The 16825-nt window shown below is 45.5% G+C and overlaps 1 protein-coding gene across 2 annotated transcripts in view; it reads right to left on the bottom strand.

Annotated features, from left to right (window-relative positions):
- Positions 1–16825, bottom strand: part of LOC306790375 (latent-transforming growth factor beta-binding protein 2-like) — a gene marked incomplete at its 5' end in the record, with an annotated part of 74501 nt that overhangs the window by 45326 nt on the left and 12350 nt on the right. For both annotated transcript variants that reach the window (XM_079286584.1, XM_079286585.1), the window contains 3 exons: positions 1346–1519; positions 2370–2620; positions 15885–16146. In XM_079286584.1, coding sequence (XP_079142710.1) covers positions 1346–1519; positions 2370–2620; positions 15885–16146 — 687 coding nt within the window. The remainder of the gene's footprint in view (positions 1–1345; positions 1520–2369; positions 2621–15884; positions 16147–16825) is intronic.

Raw genomic sequence — 16825 nt, 5'->3', positions numbered from 1 at the left:
GCTTTAAAGTAAGCGTTGTACACGGGGTGCGTATCAAGGGAGCCTGTTATAATTATCCAGCCAGATTTTACTGCATCGCGTAGCGAACATAACAACAGCGTGAGACAACTGTTTGCTGTCCACTTGACATTCCTCAACGAATACGTACGCCCGAGCAATAACAGGATGCTAGACGAAATGGAAAGCAATCTCTTTTTAATGCGCTCTTTAACGCACGCGTTTGCATAATGAAGGGAGATTTCTAAAGAGTGAAATTGGGGCATTAAAACAAACCCGCTGCTCAGGAAGACGTGGAGGTGCCAGGAATGTAATCGTGGGGGGAGGCCTCTGCCGGGACGCTGAAGTGTTTGGAATATCTACTCCATGTTCTAAAACCCCATTAATGGGCACATACATCTGCAACATCAACCTGTTTATAAATCCAAAAGTCAGCTAGGTCTAGTGCGCTTAAGTGCAGGTTGGTTGCACGTTTGTCTGTCTGTTTCAGTTTGAATGTGAGGGGAATGAGAGGACTTGTATGTGTGCAGTATGTGCACCCTCTAATTCACAAGTAGTCATTATTTTGAGCCTTAGCTAGACCCTTAAAACTGATGGGAAAACTAAGAAACATGCCGGGGTACGACCCTACCGTTGGCATTGACCGACCCTTCCCTTCCCATGGACACTCCTGTGTGAAGTTGGAGCAAAGCCCCCCCAGATAAATGGAAGGTTTAATGTAATCCCTATAAAATCCTGTTCATGCGGCTACTCTTTCTCTCGTTCTCCTCTTTCATTCGTCCCTGCTCGCCCAGGGAGCACGTAAAATGGTTAACGGCAGGGCCAACCGCGAGGTGTAAACCGCAAAGAGATGGGGCTAAGTGTTGGGAGCGTGGGACCACCAGCTCCACGTGTGTGTGTGTGTGTGTGTGTGTGTGTGTGTGTGTGTGTGTGTGTGTGTGTGTGTGTGTGTGTGTGTGTGTGCGCGCGCGAGGGGGAGATTAGCCCCCTATTACGGGGCTCGCTTTTAATCTGGTCTACCCCCATCTCTCCCACTTTCCCCTCTCTCTTTCTCTTTGACAGTGAGAGTTTGTAACGCAGCTCTCAGCTTTAATCTCCACCACTCTGCCTCCACTTTGAGGTCGGTATTCAGAACAGACAGCATGCCACTGGGAACCCATTTTTGTCAAGCTCACCCCATAAAAAAAAAAGAACGAGACAGTCGGTTGGAGACACAAGGGAAGTGTGTGAGAATCAGAAAGCGAGCAAGAGAGGCAGTGCCAGAGGGGAGAAGAGAAGACGATGGATGACAAGCAGACAAGAAAGATAGGGGTTAATGGTAATCAGAGGCCCAAGAGTTGACACTCACAGAGTCGGAAGCCCTGGTTCTTTGGCGGCTGCTGCTGCGAGTTCTCGCTGTAGACCGTGGTGACGTCCCCCTTCTCACAGCTGTTGTAGCAGCGCCCACCGCTGCACACCCGGCGGCACAGCATGGGCGTGAAGACGATCTTAATGCGGTCCAGGTTGGAGGTGAGGTTGGCCCCTGGAAGACACACACACACCTGGGTGAGGAGGAGCAGAGACAGGCTGGAGACGAGCTGCATCCTTCCTCCTTCAGCCTCACTGTGACACACTCCCAGTCTGGGCGAAAGGGAGGTTTATAAGTGTGCGAGGGTGTGCGCTGACGGCTGGGCAGCCGAATGAGCGATGTGCCACAGGCCAGCAAATGAGGGGAAAGAATACTATTAAGTATCGGGCCAACCTCCAAAGCCCTTTATCTTTAGGGGAAGGTGTTTTGGATGTGTGTATGTATGAAGGAGACAAAGAGAGCTTGAGTGCAAGTTAACATTGTGTAATGTTGGGAAGCCGTTCAACAGCCGTTGCTGTGGTACGCGGCTAAAACAAGCTTGAATAGCAGACAGCTGTTGGATGCTGCATGCTGGATGTCGGATCGGAGGAAGATGAAGTAGTGAAGGGAGAATAAAGAATTAGGAGAGACAAGATCACATTTATTTTTGTTGTGGGTAGAGGCGCCAGGGTTCAGCGCCTGTCATGTCAGAGAGGTGACGGCAGATTCACAAACATATCAAAGCATCCACACACTCACACACACACGCTCACACACTACAGTATGCAGCTTTTCTATCAAACGTCTGTCTGTCTGGCGTGATGCAGACCACAGAAGGGGGGGTGAGGTGGGAAGTGCAGCCTGGGGCACTGCCAAGTTCCTTTCTTGCGGTTAATGTTCCATTCAACGATGACACCATACATGTGTACGTGTGTAAGCTAGCCTCTGTTAATGGAGCCAGAATGATCGTGTTTGCTTTGACGTGGGTAGGGAGATCAGAAAAGTTAAGTATGCGCGTAAAGTGACATGTTTTTGTTCTTCTTACCCGCTGGGGATAATGCATTGTTGAACTGCCTGGGCAGCTGGCTGTCGCTGCTAGGCCTGTGAGTGTTGCGATGCCCATTTCTGTGTCCATGCCAGGTCCCGTGTTCGCTGCCGTGGCCGTTAGCGCGGCCGTTGCCATTTGGTAGAGCGTTGGACGTTATAGGCCCGGAGGATGATGGGTAACGTTTCACAGTGCGGGAGGTCCCAGTCTGCTGAGGGGAGGAGTCAGGGGGTCCCCGTCTCACTTGGGTCCTGTCATTCACATCATCACAAGACCATAAACATATGACGCTAATATCCCACACATATACATACACTCGCTAAGAAACACCCATCAGCAACGTAGGTGCATCACTGTGAAATCCATTTGAGTGTGTCCAGTGTGTGCAGCAGAAAATAATATTCCTGCTGTCTTAGGTCACAGCTTTGCCGAATTGATTTTATAGATGAGACACAATGATTTGGAAGTCATTTTGTTTTAATCATGTTAATAATACCGTATCATTTTTTAAGCACATAGGGTTAAATCACAGAGCCGTCACCCTCCCTAATTAATGAAAAGATTCTGTTTGACATTGAAGACATTTTGCAAGAGAAGATTTTTCATCACTGATGAACAAAAGAATAAAGGCTCAGGCAACCAAAGGGAATACGACTCACAGGTTGCCGTTTGTTTGTGTGTCTGTGTGTGGCTGATCAGTTTGCCTCAGAGAAAAGTGTGTGATTAAACTACAAAAGCTGTCCATCACCCACTGTGTCTGCTTGACTAGATTATGAACTCCCTGTTCTGTCTGACTGTGGCCCGACCAGGGAATAACATCCTGAGCGTTGCACCGGGCTGGAGGAAGTATTAAAACTAGGGTCGAAGAACAAAGCTTTTCCAGGCCTAGGTTAATTGATTTGGGTCAATTAACCTAGCCTGTGTTGCACGTCCTGGAAGCTGAGCTCATGTGAGCGACCTGAGGGAGGCGGGTGCCTCTCAGACGCAAGAAAGCTTGGGGAGTGCTGGGATTCAACCCTGCAAAAGACATCTGGATCCCACTGATCTGCCCAGTCAGACAGTCAGCAGAGCAAGACAAAGATGAACCGTGTCGGGGAGATCAGAGGAACAGTTCTACAAAAGCACACCTGTGGCCCTGTAAGGTTGAGGCTGTAATCAAATCCCCAAATGAGGATATAAACCATACATTAACATGTATTACATGTGGTTTTTAGCCACACACCACGTATTTGCACACTAAATCAGCTCTGTCGAGCAGACGCACAACGATAATCGGGCAAATAAACACACGTGTGCTCGCTGCACAAAATTGAATACGTGTACACACACACACACACCCTCTCCCAGCTGTGCTGGATATAGCACAGGCCTATGCATGTCCCTTTACTCACAAACCACATTCCACATGAAAAGGAGAAAAAGGAGAGACAAATATTTGATAGGAGTCTCTCACGTCGTCTTTTCAAAAGACAGCAGGCATCAACTATAGCTGACATCTGCTGACCCAGATCCTGAATCTCCAGGGCGGGTCCCGGGGACAGGATGTGACACGGGGAAACAAGAGGTGATGGTGCCAAGGTGGTAAGGACCTACAGGAGGTGGCTGACCCCAGCTACACCGTCCACTCCAGATGATCGGGTTTTTCCATCACTAACAGCCACACCTGGCCTGCAAAGCATATCCTGCTTCACTTCCTATAGGCCTAGCCAGATGTTGCTCTTTCTGTCTCTCTCACTGTCAATGGCAAAGTGACTTCCTCCTCATCATGAGCTCACCGCTGCCCTCCCTGCCTGCAGATCAGGGGGCGGCGAGGGCAAGCCACTCACTCGGCACCTTTGATGTCATCATTAGGAACTTCAAGGCCTCCGCGATCCAAGCAGCAACCATTCCCCCGCCTTGTTCTGGGCGACTTGAAAGCAATTTTGAAGACCTCTGCCAAGATTACATGGAATGTGGTTTCAACATCGGATGGGGAAAGTGTTTTGGGTATCACATGATGGCCATATAGTTTTAATTAAGTCACTGACGGCGATGATAAGAGAGCTGCTGAATGAGCATAATGGTGCAAAGACAGAATTGAGGCAAATAAAATAAATGATTGGAGAAATATATGGAATTTATCGTCATATAATCTTCAGATCTATCTCTCGAAATGACCAAAATGTTGAACAATTACTTAAATTAGAAATGGCCAAATAAAAATCATGATGAACACATGTTGCAATCATGAGGCCAAGCCATTTAGACACTTTGATTACATTAGGGAGATTCACTTGCATACGATGTGATGCTTAACTGGGTCTCGTACACGACATGTATTATTTCATCTTCAGAACACGTGCTCAATGATTACATTCAAAGAGAAGCAATCAGTTCTTTTACACCGATTAGTCTCAGTCCAAACACTCGATCAAAGCGTTTGTGTCTGATAGCAGCATAAAACCATTGGCGCTGTCCACCTCCACTCATCATCACTCACGTACGGAAAGCAGTTAGAACCAAACCTCCTCACATTTGAGTAAATTACAAATCACAGCGAAGGCCAAGAGTCCACACTGTAAAGCGGCCAATGTGTTTTGCAAAAGTGTTATTTGGCACTCAGTTGCTACGAATGTTTGAAGTCATCGCGGCAATACGACATGAATATTCGCGCTCGTGAAGGCATGACAGGCAGCATCGTGGCGGTCCCAGCCGTCCTCCTGGAGAGGAGTACAAACAGCTCACAGCCGAGCCAGGACCAAGTGCTGGAGGACAGTCAAAAAGGCTACAAACCCTCTGATCTCTGGGCTTCTGCTGATGCTGAACTACACTGCCACTGGGGCTATGAAAACACCACTTACCATCATCCCCGTGGTGACTGTCTTCTTTCTTATATAGACAAAGAAATTGTGGATTTATCTGATGATCCCGTTCACCAAAATGATTCACACACGCCCAGTGGCCCAGATCCTCAGGAATTGTTTACATCTCCAACCATCTCCGTAGCCCAGAACAGTGTTTATATGATTTCATTCACCAACAGTTCAGTCTCCGAGGTGCTTTCATTATCTTCTCGCTCTCTCTACAAATCTCCACAAGAATTAAAGCGTATTTGTCAGTTAATGCATTTCAGACAGAGAGCCTGGTTCTTCTGGTCTTAGGATGCCAAGTAGGTTGGAAAGGATTGCGAAATGAAATGGTTTTTCACCGGGCCCTCTCAGCACTCGAAGCTCAGCACAAGTCTACCTTGGCAAAGCTCGTTTTTCATTTTGATTTGTTTGAGAATACCAAAGTCCGAACCCGCATCTAATGGCCCGGATTGCTGGCTTACGGCAGCTAATGCAGAAAATAGGCTCGATGTGAGAAGCTCGTCTGGTTGTTGGATGTAGCCATTTGGCTATGAACAGACTAAACAAGACAGCCTGACAGCAGGCAGAGGTGTCTGGCATGAGCGTCCCAGTCTGGGTCACGCGGCACAACCCGATAGCTCCCAGCGTTGTCCCTTTGTCCCGTCTCACTCCTCTCTGTGTTGGACTGAACATGACTTCAGCGTGACGAGTGGCGAACCTCTGGAACCATCGGCAGGTTTACGACCGATCGACACAAGAGTCGCTCTATCCTGCTGCGGAAAATCGAGTCATTATTCTCTTTATTTAAACAAAATGTTTAATGATGCCATTTACCTCTTTCCAACATGGAGCGTCAGCCAAAAGCCCCTATTACATAAGAACTACACATAATTAGGGCACTTTAAAAAGCTACTTGGTAAATGGGAAAGTAAATGACAGCTTACACAAAGCATGAACGACTATTGTTCATTTCAAAGCTTGCGCTATAGAACATAAAGATCATCGGTCTAACCGGTGGGAACGGCAGAACTCGAAAGAAAGGAAACAATGGAAATGTTGTGCTGCTCAACCGCTGCAAACACTGTTGGCAACAAAGGAAGAGGAGATTTACGAGTGTATTCGCAAATTGCACTTGTGCAGTCAGAGAGAGAGAGAGGCCTGTGAGGGAAACAGAGCCCTGTGTGAGGGGTACGGACCGTTTTTGGATGTAGCGAAGCATATTGGCACTCTCCCAATTCATTTTAAGTGTTCCCTATCAAGTGGCAAAGCAGTTAAGGGATGAAGAATAACCATCCAAAAATGCTATATTTTTCACGATTAAAACTGTGAAACGCCGTGCACTGGACGGCGATTATATACATCGTTATGCTCTGGATTTTAAATTCGTTTTTTCCGCGTAAAACTCAACAACAGATGGTGATCCACATTTGCCAGACTAAAGCCTAGAGACAGGGAAGGAGAGTGCAGACTGTTGAAACTAGTCCCAGGAGGTGTTATTCAAGAACATTAGCAAAGACATACCCACTTGACTCTTGTTCATGTTTTGCTATCCAAAGCCCAAATGTGTTATGAATCTCTGTGACGTCCAAGACATTAACTTTAACGTTCCAAGTATGACTTGTTCGCTATAGAATTTGATGATTTTGGGTTTGATTTGACTTTTATATCTGATATTTTACAAGAAATTAAATGACTATTTGGTCTGTTTTTTTCTTACTTTGAGAGGACAGAGTTTTTTCCCATGTTTGATCTGGCTGTGACGGCCCGCAGGCAAAGAAGGAAAAAGTTTAATTAAAAATTTGGGCTGTTTTAACAGCCTTGGTGTATTTTAGGAGGTGAAAGAAGTCTCTGTGGGCTGAGAAAGAATCAATCCTGCACCCAGTCGGTGCACCAAACCATCTGTACCACCAGTGGTCAAACCCATGTGGTCACACGTCTCATTCCTCAGGCTTCATGCAGAACGCCCTCATCCACTCATCATTCGCCGCTGAGGTCCCTGTGTATTTCTTTCAATAAAACCCTGAGGTTTGAAGCGCTCAGCATGCACCAATAAACATATTATCCAACGCATTTTCATTACGCTGTTGTTGTGTGTTCTTCATAGCAACAAGGTCATGAAATGGCACGGTGGTGAAGTTTGTGTACGTTGTGAATTCAAAAATAACTCAACACCAGCCTCCGTCGTATTAAAGTCGCCCTACAATTACAGCTTTTCGTGAATGCGAGTAAATGTTTTAACCTCCGCTGGCTACTCTCGCAACTTGTTTATTAGCAAGATAATCGCGAAGCTTGCACGTCAACTTCGCATCACTGAAAAACTCCTGAAGTTGATTTAAAGGAATGGTTAAGACATTTCTCACTTCGTTCTTGCAGAGTTAAAAGAGAAGATTTATACAAAGCAAATAAGCAGATTTCCCTAAATTTTTAACAATTTCTTTAAAGAGCTTGCATTATATATAAAGCACAAAAAAGATCAATGTGCCTAGAATATCTACTGGGGCACATAGATGTGCTCAGACCAAACTACGATCAGAAGAGAGATCGACGTTCTAGAGCAGCAATGAATAAATAAATCAAAAACATATTTCATTCCTGACAACGTAAATAACGAATGAATAATTAGTGCTCGGCGTATTGTCGTCGGAATAAACGAAAAATACAAATGATGACATTTTGACTGAATGCTCCATGGAAACGTGACTCAACATTGCCAGTAGTGCCAGAAGACACCATGAACCAGGAATAACAGGAAAACACCTCGTCACAGAAACATGTGCAGCGCTTTACCGATAAGCCCCTTTTCTCCCGAAACAAGGACATGTTCTTCTCATATACATACGTAGCCGCATGCAGCCAAACATCAGTGAGCAATTAAGGCCCAAGTCTCTCTTTGATAACATCTCCAGTCATTATGACTTGGATAATTGTGGGTCCCGGCAGAATATTTCCCCTTGTGAAAATCTGGGTGTGTCTGAGGGCTTATCGCACCAGCCACCGACGCTGGATTAAATAATGTTCTCTCTGTCTGGACGGCCTTCCAGGAATCCCGCTAGTAGCAGCCAGAGCCTGGTGAAATGAATTACAGTGGGGTTGGATTGATTCAGAAAGCTTTTTTTTGTTCTCGCCCCAGGGGATGAGGCTTATAATAGAGCAACAACTGGGCCTGTTGCAGATTTGAAAGCAGCAAAGTTTCTTAAAAAATGTATCGAGCAAAGACTATTATTTGGACCAAGAGCTTCACAGACAAACGAAGAGGTCAAGTTCTACTTCATTTTCATAGCTTTCACTTCCCTTACCGCCTGCAGGGAAATAGATTTTCTGACCTCATTGAGGATTTTTCAGACACGACGTGATCAAAACATACGACGACTGCCGTCTACTCAATCTTAGGCCAAAAGCTGTGAAATAAACAGTTTATTTTACATCTCCAGGGGGCCAGCAGCAGTGCCAACCTGTCTGTTTTCACCTCAGCATTTATAATGTGGGCTTTTCAAGCTCTGAGAAATCCAGAAAGAGCCTGATTCTGGATGGAAGCAAAAGCAGTGTGGTGGCTGTGGTTCAGGAGCCAGAATCAAAATGCCTGGAGACATGGTGAGCTGAGAGGCTATTCAATACTCTGCAGTTTATTGTAGTTGCTCTGATCATTCACTTCTTCAAATGCCACAAGACAGGTCAGCAGGAAGAGCCATTAAATAGTGCTGACTGAGGCTCTGCCTGTACGCTGGTCAGCGTCACATGTCAGAATGCTCTGATAATAAAGCCAAAGAGGGTTTTCCAACAAGAGACGCGATTAAGGGAATCTTTGTACTGGTCTGCAACATTGGTTTAAAAAGCAATAAAAACTTTACCAGAAGGCCAACGCAAAGTTGAGTTTTGACGTCTGGATATGAAAGAAGAAATTCACGGGTGTGTGATGTGTCCCCTCCACCGCTCGACCCCACATTAACCACACATGCTGACGTCGGACTGGATTAGGTGGTTCCGTACTGCTTGCTTATTCGTGCTTTCAACACCGTGCCCCATATCTTGGAGATGAGCCTGATTGATGCTCTCTCCATCTGCCTCCAGCTCCGGAGCTGGAGTGCATTCGGGGATCGATGCCCCTCTTCTTCTGACTGCCGTACAGTATTTGTCCCTCCGACAGCTGCGTCTGCACAGTCCGGCCTGATGAGAAGCTTTTGGCCGCAGACGCCGAGCCTGCTGGCACTGTGGCCCAGACAGCGCGTTTCGGACGGGGCTTTGGAGAGTTGGGATGGAGGGAGAGAAAGACATATCTGTCCCACGCTGAGTTCTCTATGGTCCTTTGTTCCCTCTGTCCGAGCAGGAAGCCAAACACTCATGGGACTCATTTGGCTGTGTGTTTGTAGAAAAGAAACACACCAACTCTTCCCGGGCCTGGCTCGGTCAATATCGTTGTGTGTTAAGCTTGCTCACGTTCAAAAATCTACAGTACAATTAGACACACTTATTACAAAACATATGCTGAATCAATCTTCCATCATGCAAAATCCACCATTTCTTCGGCTCTTGTAGCACATGGAGAGTTCACCTGAGGACAAAGTGGCCTCCACAGCTGAGTCTGCACTTGACCTGTTGCCCACAGTAGCCCAGAGGTACACAATACTCCCCCTCGACACTACAAAACTGTGGCAGGGGATGTCCAGCCGGAAAGCCCTATCCCAATCATATCACAAGTGAACAGGGGGCCAGGGACCAGGGCCAAGGAAAGGTACGTATCACCAAAACGCAACACAAGCACGCCTGCGATCCAGAAGCAGAAAGCCAGTAAACCTGACCTCGTTCAAGTTCATTCCCAGTCTCCCAACGCAGGGATACAAATCACAGCCCGAGGCACGCTGTCATATGCCTGGTTTAGAAGCGAGATGGAGCTCTACTCAGGAGAGTGCAGCACACACAACCGGTGGGAATTAGCCTGCACTCTAACCCCTCTTCTCTACTTCTACCCGACTCCCCATCTGCAGGCCTCCTCTGTTTTGGCAGCGAAAAAGGGGGAGACAAGAGGACGATTCTGGACACGTCCTGTTTGAGTAGCAAAGCAGACCAGGTGGTACAGTGGGAAAACTTCCCCGGGCCGAACGTGAAGATACATATTTTAGTCTTACGAACACACGTATCGGGTCAAAGACGAAAGCATCAAGAGCATTAAGAGATGGAAAGCTACTGTGGGATTTGTGCTACTCTTTTAATTTATGATCCCCTCAACTGAGTTATGAGAATGCTGTTGAGTGAATTTCCACTCCTGCCGTTTAACTTTTATGATCATATTCTATTCAAGCTCGGTTACAGGCACTTTTTTCAGTGAGCATTGCTACCTCGAACATTGGCGATGATTGTAAAACAATATTCTTCTGCAGGTGCCGAGTCCACCTGGAGGGCTCTGCGCTGGTGGTGCGGTTTTGCCTGGAGGGGGAGTGAAAGCAACTGGTGATCGGTGATTAACATGGAGAACTCCCACTATGACCACAGTTTCCTCTGAGAAACGGCTGTGTGCAAAGCTTTGAGTCAACAGGCCACATAGCTGCCAGCCCCATTAGTCACCAGGCAAACAGTGAGGCTATAAGCATAACAGTGAAAGCGGAGAAAGGCCGTGTGCATCACCCTCTTACGGGTCGGTCTGCTCCATGTCACTGGGTGTTTTGCTTTTTCTTCAACAGAGCAATATGTTACTGGGTGTGACCAAATCTGTAATCATCCCTGAAGCAAATCTTACTTTGCAGAATTGCACAGAGCAATTACTTTAATGAACCAAGACATTGAGGCTATTGGCCTTGAATTTGAAAGATTTCAAATAAAGAGCGAGTGGTGATAACCATCAATCCAACGCTCTCTTCTCCAATTCAATACCTCATCTGCTGACTCGATTACCTATCCGACACCAATGCTCTCTTTTCCCAAAATTCAAATGATCAAATCCTTATCACTTAATATCATTATCATTTCCAGTTGTGACATCACACTGAGGAACTTTGGCTTTGACCTATGTGCTCCAACTACAAACTCTAGCCCAAGACTAGACTAATTCCTTCTCTTCATAAGACATTCTAGTTATAAAATCGACTGTGTGTTTAAGTTCTAGTACACACAGAACAAATGTAGCGGTATCACAGTACAGCTATGTTATCCAGGTAGCTGCTGCCAGCTGTCCTTGGTGTGGTCATGTAACAGAGAGAGATGACGACCTGCTTACTGCACCCACATCCTGCTCGGCCCTGCTCGGTTTCCTGCAGAGGACCGATGTCAGAGCGGGGACGGTGGGGCTGTGGAGTGGATATGCTGAATACGTCCTCTGTGCGTTATCACTGTTCCAGCTCAGCCAAGAGTGTTCACCGCTGGCCCTGACCTTCATACTGGGAGCTGACAGACTAGTTGTGATCTACAGGATCTGGTGCTGACAGCGACAAGCCTTTCACTGCTGCTGAGCACAACGCTCGCAGGAAACGCTGGTTTACAGTAAATCGCATTTGGTCAGAGGAGGAAACAGATATTTGTTTACCAGCTGCTTATAGGATGTACCTATTTTCAATTTTTACGGGTTTGACCCAACAGAACAGGCAGCTGGGACATTTGGGACACAGTTGAAATGGTCAGAGGAGAGGTGGAGGACTGGAGACAGGATTACAAGAAGAGGGAAGGAGTTGTATTCCCATGTCCCAGGAACCCACTGGCTCCTCATATGTTTTTTCCATCCCGACAAGACTTTTATTCCAGGCTGTCAGTCATCAATGTGCTGGAGTCATTCAGTAGGACTATTTAGGAAATAGTATTTCTAAAATAACTTTTCAGGAGGCAGCTGTGCCCACACAGGACTGACAACATTGCAGTCATCATCAGATTTTTAGAGAGAGAAATTCCATCTGAGTGCGATGGACAGATTTATCTCCGAAGGTTTGCCTTGAGAAAACTGCAAATTAACATTATATATATATATATATATATATATATATATATATATATATATATATCCAAATCAGATCCAAAACACATATGGAGGTGGTTTGAAATGCAATTACAAAGTGTCTTTCCCATCATTCACAACGTGGAACACACAGTACTTTGCAGATGGCAGCACACCTCTCGCTGCTCGGTGACGCTTACCATGACTGCAGCGCTGAACATCGCAAAGCACGCCGGCCGCCTCCTTCACTGAGTTTGTCTGGTGCGATGGAAGTTGGAGTTCTGCACCGCAACTTGACCGCACGAATTGTTCGGAAGGCAAAACGGTGGACCTCCAGCTCTCGTGCTTTCAAATCATCACCAGTGTTACTACGTAGTTACTGACGCCTACTTTGTCACCACAGCACAGAGACAACAGGAAAATGTTGATATCCTGCTTATTTGGTTATTGGGTGAATAGTTTAGTCAAAAAACACTTCTCCAAAATCTCTTTATGGTCACTCAATACCTTCAACACCTCAATGCCTTGTGTGTAGCCACACTAGATTGAGGTGATGGCCATTTGAAAATTAAATAACGTATAATCTTCACTGAGATGTTGAGAATCCTCTTAAAAGTGACACCACGGACACTTTCCTTGTCTGATGTCAGACTGTATCCCTTCACCTTGCTGAGCTGAACAGATTACTTTCTCTCTCTCTCTCTCTAATTGATGTTTTCTCTGATTATCGTTGTTTTCGTTCCCTCCCTCCTTGTCCGTCTCATTCCGTCTCCGCACTATTTCTTGTTCTTGGCGCCTCTTGACAGGCTGGGTCAGTAACAGGGTGCTGTTGACATAACAAGCGAAGTCTGCGCCAAGAAAGACATATATAGTACCTCACACCTTCTCCAGAAGATTAGAATTAAAGGACACTGGAGCTGCATGTATGGGGTGGTGTCTGCTCCCTCAGTATATTAGTGGGGGCAAGTCCAACATGATCTATCCGTCTGTCCTCCCCGCTCTTCTTATTACTCCTTAATTGAGCTTTGGCTCTGGCGTTGTCTCTCTTTCTGAACCTCACTCTCTGTGACCTCACATTGCTGGTGCTTCCCTGCCTTTGGAAACAGTGGAACCTCAGTCTGATATGTGAAACCAAGACTTGCATCCAGCACTTCTCCAGGGGGAACACTGTTCCACCCCTAGAAGATCATTCTGGGCCGAGAGAATGCGAAACACTTGCAGCAGTTCACGAGGGCTGAGCTTCATATGTGAATCACTCAAAAAAGCCTGCTGGAAGTGCCAGAGTCAAGTATTCAAATAATTCTTTGAATAACATTTAAAGGGAAGACATGTTACGATTCTGGCAGGAGCTTTTTATTCTGGTCTGCAGATTTCATAAAAATCTGTTGGTTACAAGAACTAATAATTAGATTATGCTGAGCTGCATGCTTGGAAATGTTTCACTCCACCAGAGGGGAAATAGCTCCAATTAAACTTAAAAGCACCTCTTAGTCAGTTTCAGGAAAAACACGAGCGATGGACACAGTCATATGTGACTCAGGCACACTGTCTGTCTCGTCTCTTTTGATTTGTCCCAGATCCGTGACTCAGGACGCAAAAATGTCCTGTGGACTCAAGATAGAACAAAGACAACACATGCCCAGCAAATGTGCAGTCCTTGAAGGCCTTGTGTTGATTAGAAGATTTACTACAACTCCGATATAATTGTTTTGGGAAAGAGGGCATATACAAAAACTCTTTCAAGAACCATCTGCCATAACATTTAGTAGACTTCGCTACCACACACATGTGGATGGCTCAGCCAGCGTGATTCCATAACACCAGCAGAAGCACAAATAACACGAGAAACCCTCACAATTAGCACGAGGAGCACCATGAATGTCAGATGTAATTAAGAATGTTTTAAAGTGGTTTGTTGGAGAGAAATTAACGATGACCTCAGCGCCCAAACAAATTCTGGCGCTTTAACCGACTTTGAGTAGATTAGAAAAACTCCGGGCCTGAATCCAAAGTGGAGCGAGATTTGACAAGATAAGTCTGAACCTGTGAGCAATAACGATCCGTCAAAACTCTTCCCGGAAACAATTACGGCCTTTCAACATCCTTGATGAAGAATGTACTGCAACTCCAGCCATGGTGAAGTGATCAATTAATCAAACTAAAAAAAAGTTATTTCCAACACGACTGGAACTAAAACAGTCAGACGTTAAAAGCCAAGAAACTATTAGGCCCGTCTGATTAGCAGTCTTTGGAGAGTTTGCTGAACGCACTGGAAGAGGCCTTCGTCTGAGCAATTGTTAGTTGGATACATTAGAGTCGCAGTTATTCCAATAAATCAAAGAACAAAGTGAAAGCCGAAAGAAAATATAATCCCCCAGCTCTATTTTCATAGCAAACAGCATGGGTTAATACTCCTGTCTGGTAAATCATGTTATATTTTCCGACATCTCACAGATTTACCTTAATACCTTTTCAAGCATGGCAGCAAATGGCAGAAAAATGTTGTTTTACATTGAGTGTATTAAAGATTTAACTTATGAACCCGTTCATCTGGTTTGATTTATTGCGACGATAAACACAACCAGCGTTGAACGGGAGCTTAATGAACAACTGTTTGTTCAAGACTGTTTAGAGCAATTCTAATAGCGCAGTTTGTCAATTCATTTTTATGTGAGCCTTTCTGTGTGACAGTAACGGTGGCTAAAACAAATGATTGAGAACCACAAAAGCCACAGAATACTGTATATTACAACAACAAAAAGTTGTTCGAAAGCATGCACCAAAAAAATCCATATATATGCTGAAATGTACAGTAGTAGACCACTGTGCCATAGCATTAGACCGGAGTTTATGAAGTGGATTCAATGTGATTGGTATCTTCTATTTGACTCCAAATGGACCATCATTTATGAAATGAACATCATTCTGTATCGAAGAAGACTTGAAACTACTGATTGAGACCATAAACTCACGTTCACAAAGTTCACTGAGGTAAATAAATCAAGTGGGGTCATTTTTCCATTGACTTCTATACAATCTGACAAATTTTATGTTTGGTTTAAAACGTTGATTAAAGAATCGCTTCGGCAAAGTGCAAACTATAAGAGTATAATGGCCTGGTGCACTTTAAAACAGCAAAATCAATTAATTGTTTTGAAGATTTGCCCCGCTGACCAATAGCAAAGCATCTTGGCAGTACTGACATCGGATGAAAGAGCTTCAGATGAGCGTCAGAGAGCCTAAAATAGAGGACGCTATCGTAGCTCATTAGCTGTGTTGCTCTATCCACTTTTATGCAACCCTCCTTTGACGGAGTACAACACTCCACAAAACAGGAATGGTTTGCAGACTGTAATGAAACAACCATTGATGGACTTATTTTAGTAACTCATATTAGTGACCGAGATAGCAATCGTGCTTACTGGCAGTTAACACAAGCGAGCGTTACCAAGCTAGCTAGCTAGCTGTGAGAGCTTTTTTACCTTCTTCAATATATCTTTATTCAATAATGTTCAATCATGAGAGCCAATGTGAGAGGGAAGTAAACGACAACTGTGTCTGACACCACTAGCATGTTCCTGGCTTGCTAGTGTGATAGTCCTTAGCTCGTCAGCTAATAGTCCACCAACCAGAATGGTGTGACTGGGCTATGATTTAAAGCTGATGTTAGATTTCTCCTGAACTTTTTTGACCCATCCTTATTTGGCAAAGCTACGAGGCTCCTCCTGGCTATAAAAAGACGACATGGGGAAGCACAGCTGCTTCACTTACACAGGCTGTCTGCTGGTCGCAGGTCGCGGGGTCTGGACCTTGGTGGTGTCGACGGCCTGCCTTTCCGAGGGCCTTCGCCGCGGTTGGTCTTTCTGGAAAGGGTTGGTCCCCGGTTGAACGCGCCTCAGGGCGCCTCCATCGCGGATGTACACCTGCTCTGGAGTCACCTCCTCACAGCGGGGCCCCTGGAAGCCTGAGCGACACACACAGGTCTGCGGCCGGCTGCAGGAGCCACGGTTCTGGCAGGGGGGCTGGCAGTCAGCTGAAGAGAGAGCACAGATGGAGATCAAGTTTTCAGCAGGTCATGTTAGAGCATGTACCCCCCTTATGAAGGAGTAGTAGTAGTAGTAGTAGTAGTAGTAGTAGTAGTAGTAGTAGTAGATCCCTGATCTCAAAACCGGGGCTCACTTTAAATTGATTCAATCATGGGGCCATTAGTTTCACTTTTCAACCCTCTCTGTCCTTTTCATACAGCAGAGAGCCTGGAGGGGCTGTCATGTTCACTCTCTCTTGAGTCTTTAACTGCCCTGTTCAGTCGAAATGTATATGATGACTTACATTAAATCCTTATCCAATTTCTTGCTGAGGTAAAGCCTATACTCCTGTTTCATGCCTCAGTTTAGCGCCGTCTGCGTTTCAATACGGAGTGATTTCCTAAAAATATCTTTCGTCACTGATCTAGAATCCAGCGTGTGCGTTCACTGTAACACAGGAAGCTTGGAAAGGTAATAAAAGCAAGAGGTCATAAAAACATGAGCGAATGGGAAAAACTGAAGGCCAACTGTAAATAGCTGACACTTCATCAGAGAAACGGCCTGTATCTTTCATTTGGTAAAACAAACTGAATCTGAAGGGGCTTACTGTACTTCAAAGATGAATGTGTGCATAATATTTATCAATAGTCTGCAAATACACGGTGCTGAGGTCATTTTATGGTCATG

Source organism: Melanostigma gelatinosum (genome assembly GCF_949748355.1).
Source record: "Melanostigma gelatinosum genome assembly, chromosome: 16".
In the NCBI taxonomy this organism is placed as follows: Eukaryota; Metazoa; Chordata; class Actinopteri; order Perciformes; family Zoarcidae; genus Melanostigma; species Melanostigma gelatinosum.
The sequence above is the reverse complement of the archived record's forward strand: the minus strand, read 5'-3'. Positions and strand labels throughout refer to the sequence as shown.